This window comes from Pseudophryne corroboree, chromosome 12, assembly GCF_028390025.1.
Source record: "Pseudophryne corroboree isolate aPseCor3 chromosome 12, aPseCor3.hap2, whole genome shotgun sequence".
NCBI lineage: Eukaryota > Metazoa > Chordata > Amphibia > Anura > Myobatrachidae > Pseudophryne > Pseudophryne corroboree.
This window is the reverse complement of record NC_086455.1, coordinates 114,849,946-114,874,135: the sequence shown is the minus strand read 5'-3', so window position 1 is coordinate 114,874,135 and position 24,190 is coordinate 114,849,946. Positions and strand designations below refer to the sequence as shown.

Sequence of the window (24,190 nt, the reverse complement as noted above, 5' to 3'; positions counted from 1 at the left end):
GTCAGGAGTTTTAACTGGGTGCAAAGGGACATTGGGAGCCAATGAAGAGGTTGCAAAAGGGAGGTATAAACGCAGAAGTTTGAAAGACTGGCAGTAGCATTCATGATAGATTGAATTGGGGAAAGGTGATGAAGAAGGTTACAATAGTCAAGGTGGGAGATAAGTTCGTGGGTAAGATATATTAGAGGCAATAGGAGTAGACAAGCTCCTGACCAGGAATAAGAAAAAAGGCAATTTTTGGGTCTAACCAAGAAACGCAACAATTTTTCTGGCACCGGAAAGTTCCAATACCTGCGTTGCACATTTTCTAATAAAAAAAGGCTTAAAGTTTATGATTTTCTGTCACACCACACTGAATTTGCATATGTCCACCTACACGCAGGATGAGGTAATCATGATAAACCATAGAAAATATGGACAGATTATTGAGAAGGCACACACTGCACAATATCAGGCCCTTTTGCCAGATATCTTCAGGCCAGGCCGATCGGATAAATGATGCAGAACGTTTTTGATCCGTTTTATCAGCGCTTGGTCAATACGCTCAATCCTACACACTGCGCTATAAAACAGGTCAATCACCGAACTATTGGCAAATTGTATTGTGTGCATCTAGCTTTAGAAGGGATACCCCAAAATAGGGTTTTAATACCTACCGGTAAATGCTTTTCTCATAGGCCATAAGGAATATTGGGGGAAACTAGTACGATGGGGGTATAGACTGGGTTCAAAGGAGCCAGTGCACTTTAAATTTCTTCAACTGGGTGTGTTGGCTCCTCCCCTCTATGCCCCCTCCCACAGGCAGTTATAGATAAAAAAGTGCCCAAAGGACATATATGAGAGAAGGAACATGATAACAGAAAGGGTGGTGAGATTTACACACCATCACACCACTAACATATAACAACCAGTAATGGCTGGTAACAACAACAAAAAAAGCAGCTGAACAGGTAACTATAGAACAAGAACCTGCATAAAAGTCTACGCACTGAGGCGGTGGCCCAATATCTCTTATGGACTACGAGAAAAGGATTTACCGGTAGGAATTAAAATCCTATTTTCTCTAGCATCCATAAGGGATATTGGGGGAAACTAGTATGATGGGGACATCCCAAAGCTTCCAGAACGGGTGGGAACGTGCAGAGACTGCTGAAGTACTGCCTGCCCAAACTGGGTATCCTATTTGGCAAGGGTATCAAATTTGTAGAACTTCAAAAAAAGTGTTCTTCCCCGACCAGGTAGCAGCTCGGCATAGTTGCAAGGCCGAGACTCCACGGGCAGCCACCCAGGAAGAGCCCACTGATCTAGTAGAGTGGGCCTTTAGAGACTTAGGAACAGGTAAGGCTGGCGACACATAGCAACACAATAATTACAGGGTGTGAACTCCCTGTAAAAAAAGTAGTGCGCTGTCTGCACCAATTAAAGGAGACACATACTGTACATTCAAACAAAATAAAATATTCTCAAAAATATATCTCTTATTTCATTAATAAATAATTTCATATAATGCTGCAGCATATGAATACTCCATCAGTGCATATTAAACATAACAAATTCATAAAAATCATAATTCAATACATAATAATTTAAAAAGTCCATAGAAGACTAAATTAAATAGTACTGAGAGCTTATGAGGCTGATCTTTATTTGGATCCAATAGATATAACTATTTATTATATTGTCCACTGGACTAAGTGTAGTGAAAATGTCCACTAGCTTCAATGACAAATGGCTAGTATTTATCTTCAAACACTGGATGTGTTCATGAGTCCCAAATGTTGAAATATTCTTGTTTAAAATTGTGTGCACACACTATTATAACTAAATGGATAATTACCAGGCAATTTTTGTTGTTACGTCACCTCCAAATAAATATTTCCACTGATCCAGTAGCTCTGCTCCCTCTGCTGGTGCTAATCCATTGTTGCAGACTATCTGGAGTTGAATCTTTTACTGGGGACGTCTGCAGGATTCAGACTCCCTCTGCTGGTTGTTTGAACTGAGGAAGCCACTGAGTCACTAAACAGGCGGAGAAACGCGTTTTCATGGTGACTGAGTCGGGGACGATCACCTCCGAATTCTTGACGGCATTACAGCTTTTACCTGTCACAGTATAACCATTGTGGTTGGTATATAACAAACAAACAAACAGCAGAGGGAGTCTGAATCCTGCAGACATCCCCAGTAAAAGATCCACTTGTAGCCTTGAGAAACGAGCTCTCTGACCCAGGCATCCGGGCAGGAGGTCTCCCAGATGCGGCTGAAGTGACACAGTCGGGCTTCCACTCCGAGGTCCCTCGGGGTAGGTGGGTACAGTCATGCTGAAGCCTTAGTGGAAGCAGAACTGGTGGACTGTTCCTGAGAACTGGTACTTGCAGGTTTTCTGGACTTACTTCTGGTGCCTTTAGCTGCATTGGACGCACCTCTGGCCTTTGATCAAAATGTGCGAGATCGAAAGGACTGGACAGACGATCCCGGATAGGAGCGTCTCCCTAGCGGGGAGAAACGTGGATTTCCCAGCCGTAACTTTGGAAATTCATGCATCCAGTTCAACCCCAAAAAGCCATTCCCCAGAAAAGGGGAGGGATTCCACATTACATTTGGATTCTGCGTCCGCAATCCACCGACGCAACCACAAGGCCCTGCACGCAGACACCGCCATGGCAGAAGTCCGAGCATTAATATTCCCCATCTCCTTGAGGGAATCAGAGGACACGGGTAGTGTCCTGAATGTGCTTTAGGAGGGTTACCTTAGTAACTAAGGGCATATCCCCCGGGAGGCCCCCCTGAATTTGCGTGGCCCAAGAATGAATAGCATAGGTCATTCAGTAACCCGCAATGACCGGTCTTTGTTAAAGGGCGGCTGCATTGTACCTAGATTTTAGGGTAGTCGCTCTTTCGATCCCCAGGATCCTTCATAGTAAAGGAGCCCGAGGCAGGCAGCACTGCCTTCTTAGACAGGCGAGAGACAGATATCCAACCCAGGGGGTTTCTCCCAAAATGTTCTACCTTGAGGAGCAAATGGGAAAGTGCGCTAAAATTTTTTGGACACTTGGAATTTTTTGTCTGGACTTTTCCAGGCCTGGTTGAATAAGTAATCTAACTCTGTGTGCTGCGGCTGTAACAGCCAAGGCGCAGTGCCCCGCTGAACAACCCTTCAGGATGGTGGTCCAGCAGCGGGGAAGCAGCTCTGCACATCGTAAGGCTGGTGACCACCCCCCCTAACTCCCACGGCGCAGGTATGCTGTTGCCCAGACAGCATACCGAAAATAATAAAAGTTTAAAATTAAATTGAAGAAAACTCTCTGGAGCTGCAGAGATGTGCATCCTCTCCTGAGGGCACTTTTTTCTAAACTGCCTGTGGGATGGGACATACAGGGGAGCAGCCAACACACCCAGTTGAAGAAATTTAAAGTGCACTGGCTCCTTTGGACCCCGTCTATACCCCCATCGTACTCATTTCCCCCAATATCCCTTATGGATGCTAGAGCAATTGGAAGTACATTCTATAAAATGATAGGTAGATGCCAATTGGTTGCCATGGGCAAATTCTCCACTCTTCAGAAGGTTTGACACATCTCCCCCTAAACCGCAATATTACCAAAAACAATTTGAGGGAAACTTTGGGAAGGAGTTGGTGGCAGACTTTAGTAGGAACAGGAAGGAGGAGCTGGAGTGGACAGAGGGCTTTGCTATTGCTGTCCCCTGTAGCATGTTTAGAAGTACCCTTTAGAAGTCTGTTTCTACTGCCAGAGATCTACATTCTGGCTATGTCCCAATAATCAACCACTAGGGTTGAGACACTATGCAAATCCCTACAGCTTCACTGAACACATAACCCACTAAGTTCCCATCCTGTCGATGGCAAGAAGAAAACCACAATATTCTGTATATGAAAAGTAAAAATCTAATTAAAGGTGATAGATGATCTCACCCTGGTCATTCATGCTGTCCATTATGGTCATAAGCTTTTTCAGTCGAGCCATGGATTCCTGCTCATTACCCTTGCTCATAAAATCTTGCCCAAAACCAGGAATCATCCCCTGTCAACACAAATATGTAAGCACATGAGAAACATTTCCTGGCCAACATCTCAAGCAACTTACATTTTAAGCAAATAAGAGAATAATTCAGACCCTGTCGTTGATGTGCAAAAATTGCTAGGCACGCCGATATGTGCAAGGTCCTAAACCGTGTTCTCTTCAGAACGCAGTTTAAGACCTGGAGGGGGGCGGGAACGGAGAGTCGACACCACGTTTTGTGTGCGCTCCGTTTAAGGGGCACATTCTGGGCAACGGAGGCGGGTCCGGATATCACACACAGCGCTGCAACCCTTAACAGGGCACTTTTGCATGGGGGGGGGGGGGGGGGGGGGGGCAGGTGCTGGATCCGTCATGTGGGGTGGACTTGCCCTGTGCGTCCCCACGCATGTCAATGAATTTGATCGTAGATTTTTGAACAAAGGCACTAGTCTGAATTACCCCATATGTACAAGGTATTTACTTAACTCCTATTAGGGTCACAATTAATTATTTTTTATCCGTTGCGCTTTACAATTAGAACAACAGTTATGGAACAAAACTGGGCAAAAACAGACAGACAAAGGTAGAAAGGCCCTGCTCACAAGCTTACAATCTATAGGGAAATAGGCATTGATACACAAGGATAGATGCTACCTATTGCATAATGGTCCACCAGATTGCTAGGTTCTTAATGGTTTGTATGATATGATCACCCATCAATGTTGGAAGACAAAATACGAGGTTACGTGGACTGTACAGAGAGGATGTAATTAGATAGGGAAGGTTATTTGGGTTGGTCTGGAATTTGATAGGCTTGTCTGAAGAGGTGAGTTTTCAGGAAACGTTTAAAGGTTTGGAGACTAGAGGTGAGTCTTATTGTGCATGGGAAGGCATTCCATAGAGTGGGGAAAGCCCGGATCAAGTCCTGTAATTTTGAGTGGGAACAAGTGATACATGTGGATGAGAGACGCACATCTTGTGAGGATGCAGAGAGGTCTGGTAGGGAGATATTTTGAGGTGAGTGAAGAGATGTATGATGGTGCAGTTTGGTTAATAGCCTTATATGTAAGTAAAAGTATTTTATATTTAACACGGTAGAATACTGGTAACCAATGGAGAGACTGACAGAGCGTATCAGCAGACGAAGAATGGCTAGCGAGGTAGATTATCCTCACAGCTGCATTTAAAATGGATTGTATTGGTGAGAGCCTATTTTTGGAAAGACCAGTAAGGAGACTATTACAATAATCAATGCCGGAGATGAGTGCATGGATTAGAGTTTTTGCAGTGTCTTGTGTAAGATAAGGATGTATTTTGGGTGCAGGTGGCATGATTTAGAGACAGATTGAATGAGTGGAACAAAGGACAGTTCAGAGTCAACGATGACACCTAGGCAGCGAGCTTGTGCCGAAGGATGGACAGTCACATTGTCAACAGTTATGGAGATATCAGGTTGGTAACTACTCTTGGTTGGTGGGAAAATAATTCTGTTTTGGAAATGTTGAGTTTGAGGTGGCGAGATGACATCCAAAATTAAATGTCAGACAGGCATTCAGTGACACGAACCAATACAGATGGTGGTAAATCTGGGTAGGATAGGTAGATTTGAGTATCATCAGCGTACAAATGATACTGAAATCCGAAGGAGCTGATAAGTTTACCAAGAGATAAGGTATAGATTGAGAAAAGCAGAGGACCCAAGACTGAGCCTCTACTGATAGAGGTAGAGAAGAGGAGGTAGGATCAGAGAAGTGAACACTGGAAAGCAGTTAGATAGGTAGGATAAGAACCAAGTAAAGGCTGTGTCCTGAAGACCTAGGGATTGTAGTGTTTGTATGAGAAGAGAGTGGTCAACAGTGTCAAAAGCGGCAGAGAGATCTAGAAGAATAAGAAGTGTGTAGTGGGGGGCGTGGCCACGGCAGCAAGAGACTAGGCAGCAGGATCGAGGAGCTCCCTGGATATTAATCCTGAATATATCCTGGGGCTCTTTCTGTGGCTTCCCCTCGGCTCCTCTCCCATCTAGCGGCATTAGGGAGGCGGCGGGCATCACTGGAGGACCCTTACGAGCACTCCCGGCTCGCGCCAGCGGCCGCCCGGATCTCGTGCCTAGGCCACTAGCAGGTCCCCGGCCTCAATTTTCGTAGCTCCCCCGGGCGCGCGCGAACGCGCGCCTGCGGCGACCACGGCTTCCTGCAGCATCTGAGGTGAGCGGCACCCCACTCCTGCACCCCCAGGGTACCATACTGGTCCAATCCTGCTCCCCTGGTACCAGATATTGAGAGTGCTGGATAGAAGAAGGGAGAGTCTGTGTGCTTGGTGGCCATCTTGACTGCAGCTTCCTGTGTCCCTCCTCACTGCATGGAGCTGTGTATATGAAGATAATATTGGGCTGGATGAATTGAGCTGGTCCCCGCTGCCCTGCCTTCTGCTGCTGGACTATCCTAAAATAAATAAATAAATAATATTATATATATATATATATATATATATATATATATATATATATATATATATATATAATATTATTTTACTGGATCCCCCTGGTCCCCCCCTTCCCCCTTCTGTATTATTGCTGGGATGTCCTGGACCCTGGTGTGCTGTTGATATTGCATGCATCATCCACTGCTGTACTCTCTGACACTGAAGATTAGGACTTTGAGCCCTGCTGGGCCTTGATACGATGGTGAGGGGCGGCCAGAGTGCGGCCGCGGCTAAATTGGAGAAGTTTGCTCGACAGCCTGCTACCCAGCCGACGCAGTCACCTCCTAAGCCCTCCCCTTCCACCAGAATGGATCCCCCGGCCGGGGCCGACTCAGGAGCGAACGTACAGCCATCTGCTCCTTCCATTCAACAGGTCCTGGAGGCCATAGCGGCCAGCGAACAACGCTTGTCGGACAAAATGGAGAAGGTGCAGTGCGATTTATCATTGCTGCGCCAGGACGTCCAGCGGGTCCGGGAGAGGGTGGGCGAAACAGAGACGCGGGTCTCTAATCTGGAGGACCTCAGCGGCCCTCTGCAACGTTCTGTGTCTGCAGTTACACAACAAGTCTCGACACTGCAAACTAAACTCCTGGATATGGAGGGCCGACTTCGCAGAAACAATGTGAGGTTCGTGGGCCTACCTGAAAAGGAGGAGGGGGCACATCCCGAAGATTTCCTGGAGTCCTGGCTGAAAGAAGTATATGGCGCTGAATCCTTTACCTCCCAGTTTGCAGTGGAGCGGGCTCACTGACATGACACGAACATTTATTGCAAAATTCTTGCACTATAAAGACCGGGACTCTGTCTTGCGCCTGGGGCGCACGAAGGGCCCCCTGCTTCGGAACGGAGTCCGGGTGTCGGCATTTCCGGACTTTGCAGCGGACGTTCAAAAAGACCGGGCCCAGTTTCTTCCCATTAAGCGACGTCTTCGTGACCTGAATCTTCCCTACTCGATGCTGTTCCCCTCCAGGTTGCGTGTGGTGGCGGACGGGGAAACCAAGTTCTTCAGCTCTCCGAGGGAGGCGGCTGCTTGGTTGGACAGATATGCTCCAGGTGTCCGCCAACTGGCTCCAGACTGACACCAGGGCTTCCTCCTACATGGGCCTACAATCTGCAAGTGTAAGTCCGGGGAGCTTCCTCTTGTTTAGTGGTTCTGGACTTTGCTGAGAAGAGTTATATACATATAAGGGTTTTTGTGTTGGGGTTGTTTTGGATCTGTACGCCTAGTATAGCGTTGCCGTAGGCTTTCGGATCTCCAGGGGTAGAGTTCTGTTAGGGATATGTGTATGCCACAGTTCGGTGAGGTATACGGGGTGGGGGGTTGTTATGGGGCTGCTGTTGGTTTCTCAGCAGTTTTTTTTGTTCCTTTTTTTAGTTTTTTGGTTTCTATATATTTGTCTATCAAATAGTGAGGTGATGTTGTGCTATTTTATGGGGTTTGGCTTGGGAACCGGGGCCTGCGGACGATATGGATATAAGAGTGGAGCACCGTACGGGCGGGTAGACGCCCGGATAGCATTGATGATGGCATTTCCTCTTAGCCTTCTGGTATCTAGGAGTGATGTGTCCCAGCTGGTACATTGGCCGACATGTCCCCCTTAAAAATCTTGGCGTGGAATGTCCGGGGCATTAATAACAAAGTAAAACGATCCCTAGTATTTAAAATGATTAAGAAATATGGCCCGGACATTATTTGCCTGAGCGAAACTCATTTAGAGGGTAATAGACTGTTGTCGCTCCGCAGGCCTTGGGTGGGTTGGGCGTATCATTCCTCGCACTCCTCCTCTTCCCGAGGGGTGTCTGTCATGATAAAGAGGACTGTACAGTTTGAGCTAATCACGGTAAATACGGATCCGTATGGTAGATACGTGTTTCTAGAATGTAAATTGTATTCCCGTAATTTCTTCCTATTGTCTGTATATGTTCCTCCCCCATTCTCATATGATGTCCTGCAGAAGGCCGCCTCATTTATTGCTTCTTCCCCTCACACTCCTGTCATCTGTCTGGGGGACTTCAACAATGTGTTGGATGTCTCTCTGGACAGATGGAGGACATCTCGGGATTTAGGGGAGGGGGGCGACCCAAATTCATCTAAATCTAAGTTTGCGGATTTTCTAGATAGTATGCAGTGGGTGGATGTTTGGAGGACTCGGTATCCTACGCTTCGGCAATACTCCTGCTTCTCTAGTACGCACGGCTCCTTCTCCAGAATCGACCTGGCCCTGGTCTCACCTGAGCTCTTGCCTAGTATAACAGATGTTCACTACGAGGCACGGGGGGTGTCTGATCACTCGCCCCTGATGCTGTCTCTGGATGGGGAGTGCCAGAGGGGACAGTCATATTGGAGGTTGCATCCGTCTTGGTTGACCCAGCTGGGCGACTGCCCGGATTTAACGTCCATGTGGGAAGGGTTTTTTGCGGATAATGTGGGCACGGCCACGGCCCCGGCAGTTTGGGATACATTCAAAGCTTATTTACGTGGTACACTGATCGGCAAAATTGCTGCCTGCAAAGTGGCACGTAGGGCGACGGAGAGACAGCTTGAGTCTGAGTGCAGGGATCTGGAGACCCGCTATCTGACCGAGGGTACCTCTGCGCTGAAGGCTCGCTGGCTGTTGGCTCAGGAGGCCTGGCTGGCTCACCTTTCGGACAAAAATGCACACTCCCTTTTGTTTAGGGCTACTAATATATATATATATATATATATATGCAGGTGGACAGACCAGGTAGTTTACTGGCCCATTTGGTGCATTATGACCGACCTGGGACTACGATAGCGCAGATGTCTGGCACGGACGGTTCCACGGTAGATAACACCCCTGATATCGCACAGATGTTCCTCTTATACTTTAGGGAGGTTTGTGATACTCAGCTGACATGCTCAATGGAGGACTTAGACCTGTACCTGACGAAAATTCCCCTTTCTAAACTTTCCCCCGAGGCTAGGGACGCTTTGGATGCGCCTTTGACTCTGGAGGAGGTGACGGCGGCGGTGGAGATGTCTCCCAGTGGCAAGTCCCCGGGTAGTGACGGTATTCCCACGGAGCTGTACAAACAGTATATACAATTCTTTGGCCCTAAGTTGCATGAAATGTATGCTGATATATTTACCACTAATCACCTTCCTCCCTCAATGTCCGAGGCCGTCATTATAGTGCTCCCAAAACCCGGTAAGGACCCCAAACTTTTGGAGTCCTACAGGCCGATCTCTCTCATCCCTACAGATGCCAAGATCCTGGCGAAAATTCTTGCGGTCCGGCTCAACTTAGTTATTGAATCTATAATACATCCGGATCAATCCGGCTTCATGCCCGGGAAATCCACGTCCATTAATTTGCCCAGGCTGTACACTATTTTGCAGGCTCCACATGACTTCCCCTCGGACGCGGTTGTGGTCTCATTGAATGTGGCCAAGGCATTCGACAGCGTCGAGTGGCCCTACCTGTGTAGTCATGAGAAGCATGGGCTTTGGCCCTAATTTTATACAATGGATCAAATTGCTATATCAAAATCCACGCGCCAGGGTCTTGGTCTACGGCTACATTTCCTCCTCCTTTCCTTTGACACGGGGCACCAGACAGGGTTGCCCCCTTTCTCCTGCCTTGTTGGCCATAGCCATCGAGCTCCTGGCTTGCTTGGTTAGGTCGCACCCGGACATTGGGGGAGTTGATACGGGTTCATGCACTGACAAAATAGCCCTTTATGCGGATGACTATTCCTCCATGATTACCTTGGTGGATATGCCTACTGTGTTGCAGGTCATAGAGACATTCAGTGGTTTTTCTGGTCTCCGCATAAACTGGTCCAAATCATTTATAATGCCCATTATGGGCTCTCCCCCCCAGGTCCCGAGGCTCTCCCTGCCGCTGTGCTGGACAGGCCAGTTTAAAGTTCCTTGGGATCCATGTTACTAACGATCCTTCGGACTTTGTGCCCTTGAATCTTGACCCTCTTGTACAGTCGTTTGTACGCAAGTCAAGAGCTTGGTGTAAGCTTCCGCTGACAGTGATGGGCAGGGTTAGCCTCATTAAAATGGTAGTGTTGCCAAAACTATTGTATGTTCTCTTCCAATCCCCTGTGTACATCTTTCCAGCCTTCTTTAGGAAATTAAATAGTATCATAGCGTCCCTGGTCTGGGCCAATAAAAGGCCTAGAATAAGATTAACTACCCTTACCAGACAAAAAGCTTCCAACTGTATTACTACGCGGCTCAGTTGTCACATATCGTTATTTGGCTCAGAGGAGGGGACGAGGCTGGCTTATACTGGGCGTTCCTTAGGTGTTACTACCCGGATCTCTCCCCGGCGCAGGTCCTGGTGGGGGGCGGGGGGGTGGGGGCCATGAAGATCTGGCTAGCTTTGAAGGGTCTGCTCGGGTATGATGGTGTGGACCCTTTGGCACTCCGCTCCATGAACTGGGGTCTCTGGAGGGTGTATAGTGATGGTTCATTGAAATAGTTTCAGCAACTAAAAGGAGGAGTTTGGACTCCCGAACTCTTACTTTTACAGATTTTTACAGCTCAGGCACGCCTTGCAAGCACAGTTCGGAGATTCTCCCCCGGCGCTCCTCCCCTTCCCCATAAAAACCTTTCTACATTCACTGGGTCGAGTTAAGGTGACCTCCTTCACCTACTCGTACCTTCTTAAAACAATTCATGCAGACCCGCTCTCGAATCTTTGGGAACGCTGGGAGTGTGACTTGGGCCCCATAGATGTGGAAGATTGGGAGGTTGGGCTGGGTAACTCGAGCCAGGTCACCAAATCACTACGGTTCCAACAGATACAGCTCTTTATTTTGCACAGATCATATATGACGCCAAGTAGGCTGGCCAGATTTGGGGTCGGTAGTGTTGATGTTTGTCCCAAGTGCGGGGCTGCTGGAGGAACCTTCTGGCACCTTGCATGGGAATGTCCGTTACTGCAGGCGTTCTGGGCTGGGGTCGGGTCGATTCTGGAACATACGGGGATGTCGAGAGGTTTGCTGACTCCGAGATTTTGTATTTTGGGGGTGGGCAGTCCTGACTCTGGGTCTCTGTGGGAGGGCATGTATGCCCGCAGTATGTGCGCCCTTGCTAAAGTGTGTATTGCGCGGGCATGGATGGCTCTGCATTCTCCCACGATATCTGCATTTAAAGTTTTGGTAAATGATACTCTATTGAAAGACCGCTATGTATACATGAAAAAATAAGATTTTACTTACCGGTAAATCTATTTCTCGTAGTCTGTAGTGGATGCTGGGGACTCCGTAAGGACCATGGGGAATAGACGGGCTCCGCAGGAGACATGGGCACTTTAAGAAAGAATTTAGATTCTGGTGTGCTCTGGCTCCTCCCTCTATGTCCCTCCTCCATACCTCAGTTAGAGAAACTGTGCCCGGAAGAGCTGACAGTACAAGGAAAGGATTTTGGTAATCCAGGGCAAGATTCATACCAGCCACACCAATCACACCGTATAACTTGAGATAAACACCCAGTCAACAGTATGAACAACAGAGCAACAGGTCAACCCTGATGCAACCATAACATAACCCTTATTTAAGCAATAACTATATACAAGCATTGCAGAAGAAGTCCGCACTTGGGACGGGCGCCCAGCATCCACTACGGACTACGAGAAATAGATTTACTGGTAAGTAAAATCTTATTTTCTCTAACGTCCTAGTGGATGCTGGGGACTCTGTAATGACCATGGGGATTATACCAAAGCTCCCAAACGGGCGGGAGAGTGCGGATGACTCTGCAGCACCGATTGAGCAAACACAAGGTCCTCCTCTGCCAGGGTATCAAACTTGCAGAACTTTGCAAAAGTGTTTGAACCTGACCAAGTAGCTGCTCGGCAAAGTTGTAATGCCGAGACCCCTCGGTCAGCCGCCCAAGAAGAGCCCACCTTCCTAGTGGAATGGGCCTTAACTGATTTTGGCAGCAGCAATCCAGCCGCCGAATGAGCCTGCTGAATCGTGTTACAGATCCAGCGAGCAATAGTCTGCTTTGAAGCAGGAGCACCAAACTTGTTGGAAGCATACAGGATAAACAAAGACTCTGTTTTCCTGACCCTAGCCGTTCTGGCTACATAAACCTTCAAAGCCCTGACTACATCAAGCAACTCGGAATCCTCCAAGTCCGTAGTAGCCACAGGCACCACAATAGGTTGGTTTATATGAAAAGATGAAACCCCTTTCGGCAGAAATTGTGGACGGGTCCGCAATTCTGCTCTATCCGCATGGAAAACCAGATAGGGGCTTTTATGTGACAAAACCGCCAACTCTGACACACGCCTAGCCGAAGCCAAGGCTAATAGCATGACCACCTTCTACGTGAGATATTTAAACTCCACCGTTTTGAGTGGTTCAAACCAGTGGGATTTCAGGAAACTCAACACCACGTTAAGATCCCAAGGTGCCACTGGAGGCACAAAAGGGGGCTGAATATGCAGCACTCCCTTTACAAACGTCTGAACTTCAGGTAGAGAAGTCAACTCCTTTTGAAAGAAAATGGATAGGGCCGAAATCTGGACCTCAATGGACCCCAATTTTAGGCCCAAATACACTCCTGACTGCAGGAAGTGAAGGAAACGGCCCAGCTGGAACTCCTCCGTAGGGGCATTCCTGGCCTCACACCAAGCAACATATTTTCGCCATATACGGTGATAATGTTGAGCTGTCACGTCCTTCCTAGCCTTTATCAGCGTAGGAATGACCTCCTCCGGAATGCCTTTCTCCGCTAGGATCCGGCGTTCAACCGCCATACCGTCAAACGCAGCCGCGGTAAGTCTTGGAACAGACAGGGCCCCTGTTGCAACAAGTCCTGTCTTAGAGGAAGAGGCCACGGGTCCTCTGTGAGCATTTCTTGCAGATCTGGATACCAAGTTCTTCGTGGCCAATCTGGAACAATGAGTATCGTTCTCACTCCTCTTTTTCTTATTATTCTCAGCACCTTGGGTATGAGAGGAAGAGGAGGAAATACATAGACCGACTGGAACACCCACGGTGTCACCAGGGCGTCTACAGCTATCGCCTGAGGGTCTCTTGACCTGGCGCAATACCTCTGTAGTTTTTTGTTGAGGCGGGATGCCATCATGTCCACCTGTGGCAGTACCCACCGACTTGCAGTCTGTGCGAAGACTTCCTGATGAAGTCCCCACTCTCCCGGGTGGAGGTCGTGTCTGCTGAGGAAGTCTGCTTCCCAGTTGTCCACTCCCGGGATGAACACTGCTGACAGTGCGCTTACGTGATTTTCCGCCCAGCGAAGAATTCTGGTGGCTTCCGCCATCGCTACCCTGCTCCTTGTGCCGCCTTGTCGGTTTACATGAGCTACTGCGGTGATGGTGTCTGACTGAATCAGAACCGGTTGGTCGCGAAGCAGGGTCTCCGCTTGACGTAGGGCGTTGTATACGGCCCTTAGTTCCAGGATGTTGATGTGAAGGCAAGTCTCCTGACTTGACCACAGACCTTGGAAATTTCTTCCCTGTGTGACTGCTCCCCACCCTCGGAGGCTTGCATCCGTGGTCACCAGGACCCAGTCCTGAATGCCGAATCTGCGGCCCTCGAGAAGGTGAGCACTCTGCAGCCACCACAGGAGAGACACCCCGGCCCTGGGGGATAGGGTGATTAACCGATGCATCTGAAGATGTGATCCGGACCACTTGTCCAGTAAGTCCCATTGAAAGGTCCTCGCATGGAACCTGCCGAAGGGAATGGCCTCGTATGATGCCACCATCCTTCCCAGGACTCGAGTGCAGTGATGCACTGACACCTGTTTTGGTTTTAATAGGTTCCTGACCAGTGTCATGAGCTCCTGAGCTCTCTCTATCGGGAGATAAACCCTTTTCTGGTCTGTGTCTAGAATCATGCCTAGGAAAGGCAGACGAGCCGTAGTAACCAACTGCGACTTTGGAATATTTAGAATCCAGCCGTGTCGCCGTTACACTTCCAGAGAAAGTGCTACGCTGATCAGCAACTGCTCTCTTGATCCCGCTTTTATGAGATCGTCCAAGTATGGGATAATTGCGACCCCTTGCTTCCGCAGGAGTACCATCATTTCCGCCATTACCTTGGTAAATATTCTCGGTGCCGTGGAGAGACCAAACGGCAACGTCTGAAATTGGTAATGACAATCCTGTACCACAAATCTGAGGTACGCCTGATGAGGTGGATAAATGGGGACATGAAGGTATGCATCCTTTATGTCCAGAGACACCATAAAATCCCCCCCTTCCAGGCTTGCGACGACCGCTCTCAGCGATTCCATCTTGAACATGAACCCTTTCAGGTATATGTTCAGGGATTTTAAATTCAATATGGGTCTGACCGAACCGTCCGGTTTCGGGACTACAACATGGTCGAATAATAACCCCCTCCTTGTTGAAGGAGGGGAACCTTGACCACCACCTGTTGAAGATACAATTTGTGAATTGCAGTTAACACTATTTCCCTCTCGTGGGGGGAAGCCGGCAGGGCCGTCGGTGAGGGGGCATCTCCTCGAAGTCCAGCTTGTATCCCTGAGACACAATATCTATTGCCCAGGGATCCAACAGGGAGTGAACCCACTTGTGGCTAAAATTTCGAAGACGTGCCCCCACCGGGCCTAGCTCCGCCTGTGGAGCCCCAGCAACATGCGGTGGATTTTGTAGAGGCCGGGGAGGACTTCTGTTCCTGGGAACTAGCTGTGTTGTGCAGCTTCTTTCCTCTACCCCTGCCTCTGGCAAGAAAGGACGCACCTCGGACTTTCTTGTTTCTTTGTGATCGAAAAGACTGCATTTGATAATGTCGTGCTTTCCTAGCCACACAATCCTCAGCCTTGTAAGGTAAACCTTCCATATGCCTCTTAAGTCGGCATCACCTGTCCATTGCATGTTCCACAGGACACGTCAAGCAGAAATCGACATAGCGTTGACTCTAGAACCCAGTAGACTAAAGTCTCTTTGGGCATGTTATATATATATATCTATCTAAGACAGCATCTTATATATATATATATATATATATATATATATCTCTATATATCTCTATATATATCTATATATACATACACACACATTAATATATATATATATATATATATACACATATACATATACATACACACACACACACACATACATACTAGGGTCTCAACCTCCGCTGATAAGGTATCTGTCCACGCTGCTACAGCGCTATAAACCCATGCCGACACAATCGCCGGTCTGAGTAGTGTACCAGAATGTGTGTAAATGGACGTCAAAGTACTTTTACTGCATGCTATCTGCAGGATCCCTGAGGATAGCTGTTAAGTCAGCGCTACCTTTTGGGCAAACGTGACACCCTAGGGGAAGATTCCCATCACATCCTGGCCCTAGTAGGGAAAGGATACTCCCTGAGAATTCTTTGTGGGAAACTGCAGTCTCTTGTCTGGAGATTCCCGCTCTTTTTCTTCATGAGAGGAGGGAAATTTACCTCAGCTTTCTTCCCCTTAACATGTGTACCCTTGTATCAGGGACAGATGAGTAATCAGTGATATGCAAAACATTTTTTATTACAATAATCATATATTGAATACTTTCCTGCCATTTTGGCTGTAACTTTGCATTATCGTAGTCGACACAGGAGTCAGACTCCGTGTCGATATCAGTGTCTATTATTTTGGATAGTGAGCATTGAGAGACTCTGAAGGTCTCTGCGACATAGGGACAGACATGGGTAGATTCCCTGTCTGTTCTCTAATCTTTTGTGCAATAAATTTACCTTAGCACTTAATTTCACATATCCAAACAGGTGTCGGCGTTGTCGACGGAGACACCACTCACACACACATTTGCTCCATCTCCTCCTTAGGGGAGCCTTTTATCTCAGACATGTCGACACACACGTACCGACACACCCCACACTCAGGGAATGCTCATCTGAAGACAATTCCCCCACAAGGCCCTTTGGAGAGACAGAGAGAGAGTATGCCAGCACACACACCAGCGCTATAAACCCAGGAATAACACAGTAACTTAATTTTAACCCAGTAGCTGCTGTTTTTTTTTTGCACCTAATTATGTGCCCCCCCTCTCTTTTTACCCTCTTCTACCGTGTATCTGTAGGGGAGAACCTGGGGAGCTTCCTCTCAGCGGAGCTGTGGAGAAAAAATGGTGCAGGTGAGTGCTGAGGAAGAAGCCCCGCCCCCTCGACGGGGGGCTTCTGTCCCGCTTAAATCTACATTTTCTTGGCGGGGGCTCACACATATATACAGTGCCCAACTGTATATATGTGTACTTTTGCCAAACGAGGTCCATATGCTGCCCAGGGCGCCCCCCACGCCCTGCACCCGTACAGAGTATGTGAGGTGTGTGGGAGCAATGGCGCACAGCTGCAGTGCTGTGCTTTACCTCCGTGAAGAACGGAGTCTTCTGCCGCCGATTTCGAAGTCTTCTTGCTTCTCATACTCACCCGGCTTCTGTCTTCCGGCTCTGCGAGGGGGACGGCGTCGCGGCTCTGGGATCGGACGACGAGGGTGAGATCCTGTGTACGATCCCTCTGGAGCTAATGGTGTCCAGTAGCCTAAGAAGCAGGACCTAGCTTCAGAGAGTAGGGCTGCTTCTCTCCCCTCTGTCCCACGATGCAGGGAGTCTGTTGCCAGCAGAGCTCCCTGAAAATAAAAAAGCTAACAAAATACTTTCTCACAGCAAGCTCAGGAGAGCTCACTGAACAGCACCCAGCTCGTCCGGGCACAGTCTCAAACTGAGGTCTGGAGGAGGGACATAGAGGGAGGAGCCAGAGCACACCAGAATCTAAATTCTTTCTTAAAGTGCCCATGTCTCCTGCGGAGCCCGTCTATTCCCCATGGTCCTTACGGAGTCCCCATCATCCACTAGGACGTTAGAGAAATAATGCCCTTACCAAATACGAGAAAATATGGTCTCCTTGGATCAATTCCACATACTCATCCCTTGCCCTTCGGATTTAGGGGGCACTGGCCGTAACTGTGATGCGTTCTCTGGGCCCTGAGGTGCCGAGCCGGACCTCTCTCCCTCCTTTACTTTATTTTATTTAGTTTGCTATTGTACCTCACCTCACACACTCGGGTAGTTTTAGGTTTGCTGGGTTTGTGTTTGTTTTATGGGGGTTTTGTTTTGGGTTAGGGGGGTTGTGGGCTATATCTGGCCTGCTAGTTGGGGTATTTACAATAATGGTTCAGGGATAAAATTTTAAATGTTAAGTATGTGGATCACGATTTGTTTACGGACTTCAGTAAATATGTATTCTGTGGGAAGAATGCAATTGGAACAGTATCTATTGGGAACACCCACTGTATATGTACACTGTTGGGGAGGTATATGGTTCAGTATATTGTATAATGCCAACTGTGTTTCCCAGCGTACACTGAAATGTCTGTACTATTAATTATTTTGTTGAATAAAAACACTATTCAAAAAAAAAAAAAAAAAACTGTGTAATGGCTTTTCAATCTAGCAGTGACCAGATCATTCACTACTTTGGTCAGTGCGGTCTCTGTGGAGTGTTGGGCACGAAAGCCTGACTGAAGTGGGTCCAGTAATTTGTGGGAGTGAAGAAAGTGTGTAAGGCGAGTGTAGGCAAGTCTCTCAAGTAGCTTGTAGAGACATGGGACGGTAGTTAGAGAGAGTGTTTGGGTCAGAATTGTGTTTTCAGAATGGGAGTAATCACTGCATAAAGAAAGAAAGAAAGAAAGAAAGAAAGAAAGAAAGAAAGAAAGAAAGAAAGAAAGAAAGAAAGAAAGAAAGAAAGAAAGAAAGAAAGAAAGAAAGAAAGAAAGAAAGAAAGAAAGAAAGAAAGAGAAAGAGAGAAAGACAGAAAGAGAGAGAAAGACAGAAAGAGAGAAAGAAAGAGAGAGAGAGAAAGACAGAAAGAGAGAGAGAGAGAGAGAAAGACAGAAAGAGAAAGAAAGAGAGAGAGAAAGACAGAAAGAAAGAAAGAAAGAAAGAAAGAAAGAAAGAAAGAAAGAAAGAAAGAAAGAAAGAAAGAAAGAGAGAGAGAAAGACAGAGAGAGAAAGACAGAGAGAGAAAGACAGAGAGAGAAAGACAGAGAGAGAAAGACAGAGAGAGAAAGACAGAGAGAGAAAGAAAAAGAAAGAAAGAAAGAAAGAGAAAGAAAGAAAGAAAGAAAGAAAGAAAGAAAGAAAGAAAGAAAGAAAGAAAGAAAGAAAGAAAGAAAGAAAGAAAGAAAGAAAGAAAGAAAGAAAGAAAGAAAGAAAGAAAGAAAGAAAGAAAGAAAGAAAGAAAGAAAGAAAGAAAGAAATTACAGATTTTAGTTAAGGTTGTGATAATCACAGAAGACAAAGTTTTACTGACTTGCGAGGGTATAGGATCAAGAGAAGAGGTAGTGGAGTAGGAGGATGAAAAGAGTGTTGATACTTCACCTTTACTTTTGTGGGATCAAATGAAGAGAAAGTGCCAGAGGGTTCAGGTAGGAAATTGAGCAGGTCACTGGCTGAGTTAGAGCATACCATTTCATCTCGGATTTTATCAATCTTATCCTTTAAGAAGGAAGCAAGTTCTTGTGCATGGATAGTAGCTAGTGGGGGAGGTGAAGGAGGGTAAAGAAGTCATTTAAATGTATTAAAAAGTCACTTGGGGTTGGTGGCAGGAGAAGAGATAAGAGATTGGAAATATGTTTGTTTGGCAGTGTCCAGGGCCTGATGATAGGAGTGGTAGGTGGTCTTATATGTGAGAAAGTCACTTGGATTCTGAGATTTACGCCACTGACGTTCTACTTTATGTGATAGTTTTTGTAGGTGTCTTGTCGATTTAGAGTGCCACGGTTGGCATCTAAGCCTACGTAGAGTGTGATGGGTAGCTGGAGCCACTTCATCAAGGGCACGCTCTAGAGTCTGGTGCAGGTGGGATACAGCAGTCTCAGGTGTGGTAAATGTAGAAATTGGTGAGAACAGTTGTTGCAGAGAAGGGGAAAGTTGTTGAAAATTTATATTGTTAGTATTTCTGCGGGTTAGAGGAGGCTTGCTTGTTTTTAGTGTCAGAGTTTAGGAAAAGATTGATAAGGTGATCAGGTTATGATTAGAGAGAGGGAAAGGAGTGTTAATGAAATCAGAAACTGAGCAGAGCCCGGTGAACACAAGATCAAGGCAGTGGCCCTCCTGGTGAGTACAGGAGTCAGATTTGGTGAGGCCAAGAGAGGAGATTAGAGAGAGCACTTTGGAGGCATGAACGGATTGTGGACTGTCAAGAGCTACATTGAAATCGCCAATAGTGAAGGTGGAGATGTCAGAGGATAAGTAGTGTGGGAGCCAGGCAGAAAAATCTTCTAGAAATTGTTGTTTGGGTTGCCCAGGAGGGCGATAGATAGCTGCAACATGCAGAAAGAAGGGGGTGAAAATCCTGATAGAGTGAACTTCAAATGATGTGAATGCGAGTGAAAAAACCTGAGGTAGAACTGTGTATGTGAAAAATTGGGACAGAAATATTCCAACCCCACCACCTTTACTATTACCAGGCCTGGAAGTGTGTGTGAAGTGGAGACCACAGTGTGACAGTGCTGCAGGGGAGGCTGTGTCTGATTGTGTGAGCCACGTTTCTTTGTGGAATTACAATGACACCAAGTGTGTAGAAAGGTGAGCTGGGAGATTGTCATGACAACTAAAAATTCATTTGGAGAATTGCCTGTTTGTATCATAAAAGTGTTGTTGTGTATAATCGCTTAATCTATCATCAGATAATTCTTACCAAGAGAAGGAGACCATCAACCAGCCACAAGTTGGATGGATCGCTCACAACTGTACTAAGCCCTATATAATATGGCCTATGTCAGTGTTTCTCAAACTCAGTCCTCATGGGACCCGAACAGTGCGTGTTTTCAAGGTATGCTAAAGAATGTTTAATACAACCTGTAGATCTATTGTGTTAATCAATTAACACACCCGCGCCCTAGCTAGATAATCTGGAACACATGCATTGTTATTGTTCCCTGAGGAATGGTCTATGCAGTATGTGAAAAATAGATGAATTATTTGAATGATGCTTTATGGAAATCTAATTTTATCCGATAACCAACCAATTTCAGTTTTCTGCATTAAATATATATTTTTTAAAGCATTATTTTCCTGTAGCACGCTGAATTAATGCTCAGCTATGCTTTATAATCTAAAGTGACAGTGCACTGACAGACGTTCAGTTTACTTTCCCTTGGTTGGTTGTTTAGAAGGGTAATGTGTTGCAAAGTGTATGAAAACCTCCCCAACAGCTTCCATGTATTTCTGTTAAGGTGCATACACACTGGTCGACATATCAGTCTGTTTGAACAGTCGGCCAGTGTGTACAAGCGGTATGTCTGTGAACGCTGTAGTTCACAGACATATCGCATCTGCACTGCAGCACAGCAGATGGACAATATATCAAACGATATATTGGCGCATCATGCTGTGTGTACAGCCTACCGCACGCACCTGTGCAGATGCTGGCGTTTATTGACAGCACAACTGGGCGGGCGCATGTAAATGCCAGCCCAGTTTGTGACGTCAGTCTCGATGGATCAGGCAGTGAGTATGCCCAATACACTGCTGGTCCATCTGTAGATATATCTGCAGATCAATTGATCTGCAGATATATCTACAGGTGTGTACCCAGCATAAGTTAAATGGGACAATTTATGAAAGCATACCAACAATATTATAATCTAAGAAATGTTTACCATATAAAACAAACATAATATTAAAAAAGTATCTTTATATTCTATAGCAGGAATCAATGCAGCCAGATTTACGTGCGAGTCTTACTCCGTACAACCTGTACAGTACAGCATAGGCACAAAGCACTTACCAGAATCTGGCTAAATGGACCCATTTTCATGATATTTTGAAACTGTTCATACATGTCTCTCAAGGTGAACTGACCTTAAATGTAAAAACACAGGAATTACAGAGATCAGTAATTCTTTCAGAGTGAATCCTGACAAAATCAGGTTCTGTGACCAAATATGTACCAAAACCTGGGCTCAGTACAATATTCTGGGCTATTTGCTATGGCTCTGGATTTAGACAAATGATTAATCCACATACATTTATATAAAGATAATGGCTTTTCCTGCCTACAGTCATTAAGACAGCTAGCAACTCAATGAAGGAGACCTAGAGTTCCAGTTGATGTTGGAATTGCAGTTAAGAATTTTTTTTTATTTTTTGTGGGTTTTATTTTTATTTTAAAAAAATAAAAAAAAAAGTAAAGACTACAATATTGCAAAGAAAGAAAACTGCTTTACAGATCAAAGTGATTTATCCATGTGTATTTTTTGTTATACGTCTTCCTGAAGATTCAGTTCACTTGCATTACCCATCAGTGCCAAAGTGCACATTTTCTTACCATGCTTCAACTTCTCTATAAGGGCTTCGTTATCATCTAGCTTCAACTCGTTCACTTTATCAATCAAACCTTCAATGTCTCCCATTCCTGAGTGATACAATGTAATAAAAAATAAATTAAAAAAATCATTAAAAACCACATTATAAATATTCTTCTGCAAGCAACTGGTTTATTCAAGGGAACCGTTACATGAAAACATAATATACTGATAATTGTACTATTCTACACTGCAGTCTCTACTAAGTCCATCAGGGGGTCGCCATCACTCAAAAGGATATTTCCTCGCTACAAAAGCTAGATGAAGCAGGTGACAATAAAATGAGTGGAGAACTAGAACACCAGGATTTACCAAAGTTTGACTAGGACAAATTCATAGTGTCATGCAATACATGAGAAAACCCCCAAAGTCTTAAGTTTTTGCAGAACCCAGTTAAAAAGACTGAGGCTGAAATACTCTATAGAGGAGAAAGGGATATGCTATGCTTCAGTTACCAATATTTACACCTTCTTGTTTTGTTCAGATACTAGCTGCAACTCCCATTGTTGTCAACCTAGAACAGGTTAATAGAAGGGCTAGTTTGAAAAACAAAAACGTAAGAGGTACTCCTACTGGCCACAAGCAAAGAAAGTCCATCCAGCACTACAAAATATGGTCAGTGTAATAACATAGGGACAGATTCAGTAAAGGTCCATACACACTAGACGACGTCGCTCGTCTAGTGTTTCCCCTGCCGGGCGGTCGCCTGTATACACTGAGCGTTCTGACCGCCCATATCGCTCAGTGACGTCATGCAGCCGCCGGCTGTGCTTGCAGCTCTAGCTTGCATGCACTGCTGACATCGACGATCGTTGCCGACCCATGGGGCCGAGCATCAATCGTCGCTGGCGGCATACACACTGGCCGACAAAATGAGCGACGTCGCTCATTCTATCGGCAAGTGTGTATGGGCCTTTAGATGTGTCAGCAGTTCCTTGTGCACTTATCAGCCCATAATGGTAACAGATTTCTGCTTGCCCTTCCATAGGCTGAGAGCAGAAATCAGCTAGTGGGAGGTAACACAAAAAGGATAGTAAAATTGGGTAATGTTCAATTTTGTTTAACACAATTGAATGTTAAACTTTTGGACCTGTATATATGATGATTCTCTGATCTCATTAAACAATAATGAGTTCAGCCACTTGGCCAAGCGGCTGAAAGTAAAAGGAAAAAAAATCCTCTTCTTTGAATCCATAGGGGGCACAAGGTCACTGGGTATAGCCTGTAGAGTAGAGTCTAGGCACCAAAGTGTTCCAATTTTTTCCCCCAGCAGCCCCAGACTACCTCTCCACTATACCCGACCCCAGCCACTGACTAGCCAGTTAAATTAGCAAGCCCACAGCAGTAGTGAAGAAAAGGAGAGTGAGAAGGAAGACCGGCACACACACAGACAAGCACATTAAAGGCATTCAGAGAACCGGTACAGAGGAACCAACCCATGCAAGCCAGGGCTCAAAGAAAATAATGTAACAAAGTAAGAAAATAAATCTTTTCTTCTGGGGCTGTGAGCTGCGCTAAGAATTGTATGCCCAAAAGGCTGCGTCTGAAGATGCAAAAGGTGTCAAACGCATAAAAACTAATAAAATAGTGTGGGCAGAGGACCACGTGGCCTGCTTTGCAAAGCTGTTCCACGGAAACCCCACACTGAGCTGCACAAGAAGTCACCACTAGCAAGGTGGAAATGAGCAGTTACCACGGCAGGAAGATCCGCCACAGAGTATGCATGGTTGATCGTCAAGCTGAGCCACCCGGCTAAGGAATGTTTTGAAGCCGGCCAGCCCCGATTGTGCACATCATACAAGACAAAGGGAATCAGACTTACGGATCTCTCTGGTCTGGTCCAGATAAGTGTGGGGACTTCCTCCACCGTAGTGTTCGGAGAATTAATGGACAGTACCACAATTTCTTGATTGATGTAAAACAGAGAAACCACCTTGGGCAAGTAACCCAAGCGAGTTCTGAGGACCGCACAATAGGTATGAAACATCAGACAGGGAGAGTGTCAAGACAATGCACTTAAGCCGGACACCCTCCAGGCTGATTCAATGGTGCGTAAAAAAACCAGTGTAAGCAAGCAGATGTCCATCGTAGCCAGGGGCTCAAATGGAGTGGACTGTAGAGGCCTGAGGACCAAGGTGCTCCAGGGGATCATATGTATGTGAAGGGTGCTCTGTAGTAAAGTCTGGATGCCTAGCAACAGAGCAAGCTGCCGCCGAAAAGGGCAGACAAGGCAGAGGCCCAAATCAAGACCCACCTTTAATAAGGAAAGTTAAGAAACTCTGAATCACCTGGGGTTGAACACCACGTATAGTACGTCTTTCAAACCTGGTGATAAATCCTA

At 46.3% G+C, this 24,190-nt stretch overlaps 1 protein-coding gene across 2 annotated transcripts in view; it reads right to left on the bottom strand.

Annotated features, from left to right (window-relative positions):
- SRP54 (signal recognition particle 54) overlaps nucleotides 1–24,190 on the bottom strand; it is a 60,636-nt gene that overhangs the window by 1,371 nt on the left and 35,075 nt on the right. For both annotated transcript variants that reach the window (XM_063947883.1, XM_063947882.1), the window contains exons 11-13: nucleotides 21,813–21,899; nucleotides 21,273–21,346; nucleotides 3,935–4,043 (exon numbers count right to left, since the gene is read on the bottom strand). In XM_063947883.1, the coding sequence (XP_063803953.1) occupies nucleotides 3,935–4,043; nucleotides 21,273–21,346; nucleotides 21,813–21,899 (270 nt within the window). The remainder of the gene's footprint in view (nucleotides 1–3,934; nucleotides 4,044–21,272; nucleotides 21,347–21,812; nucleotides 21,900–24,190) is intronic.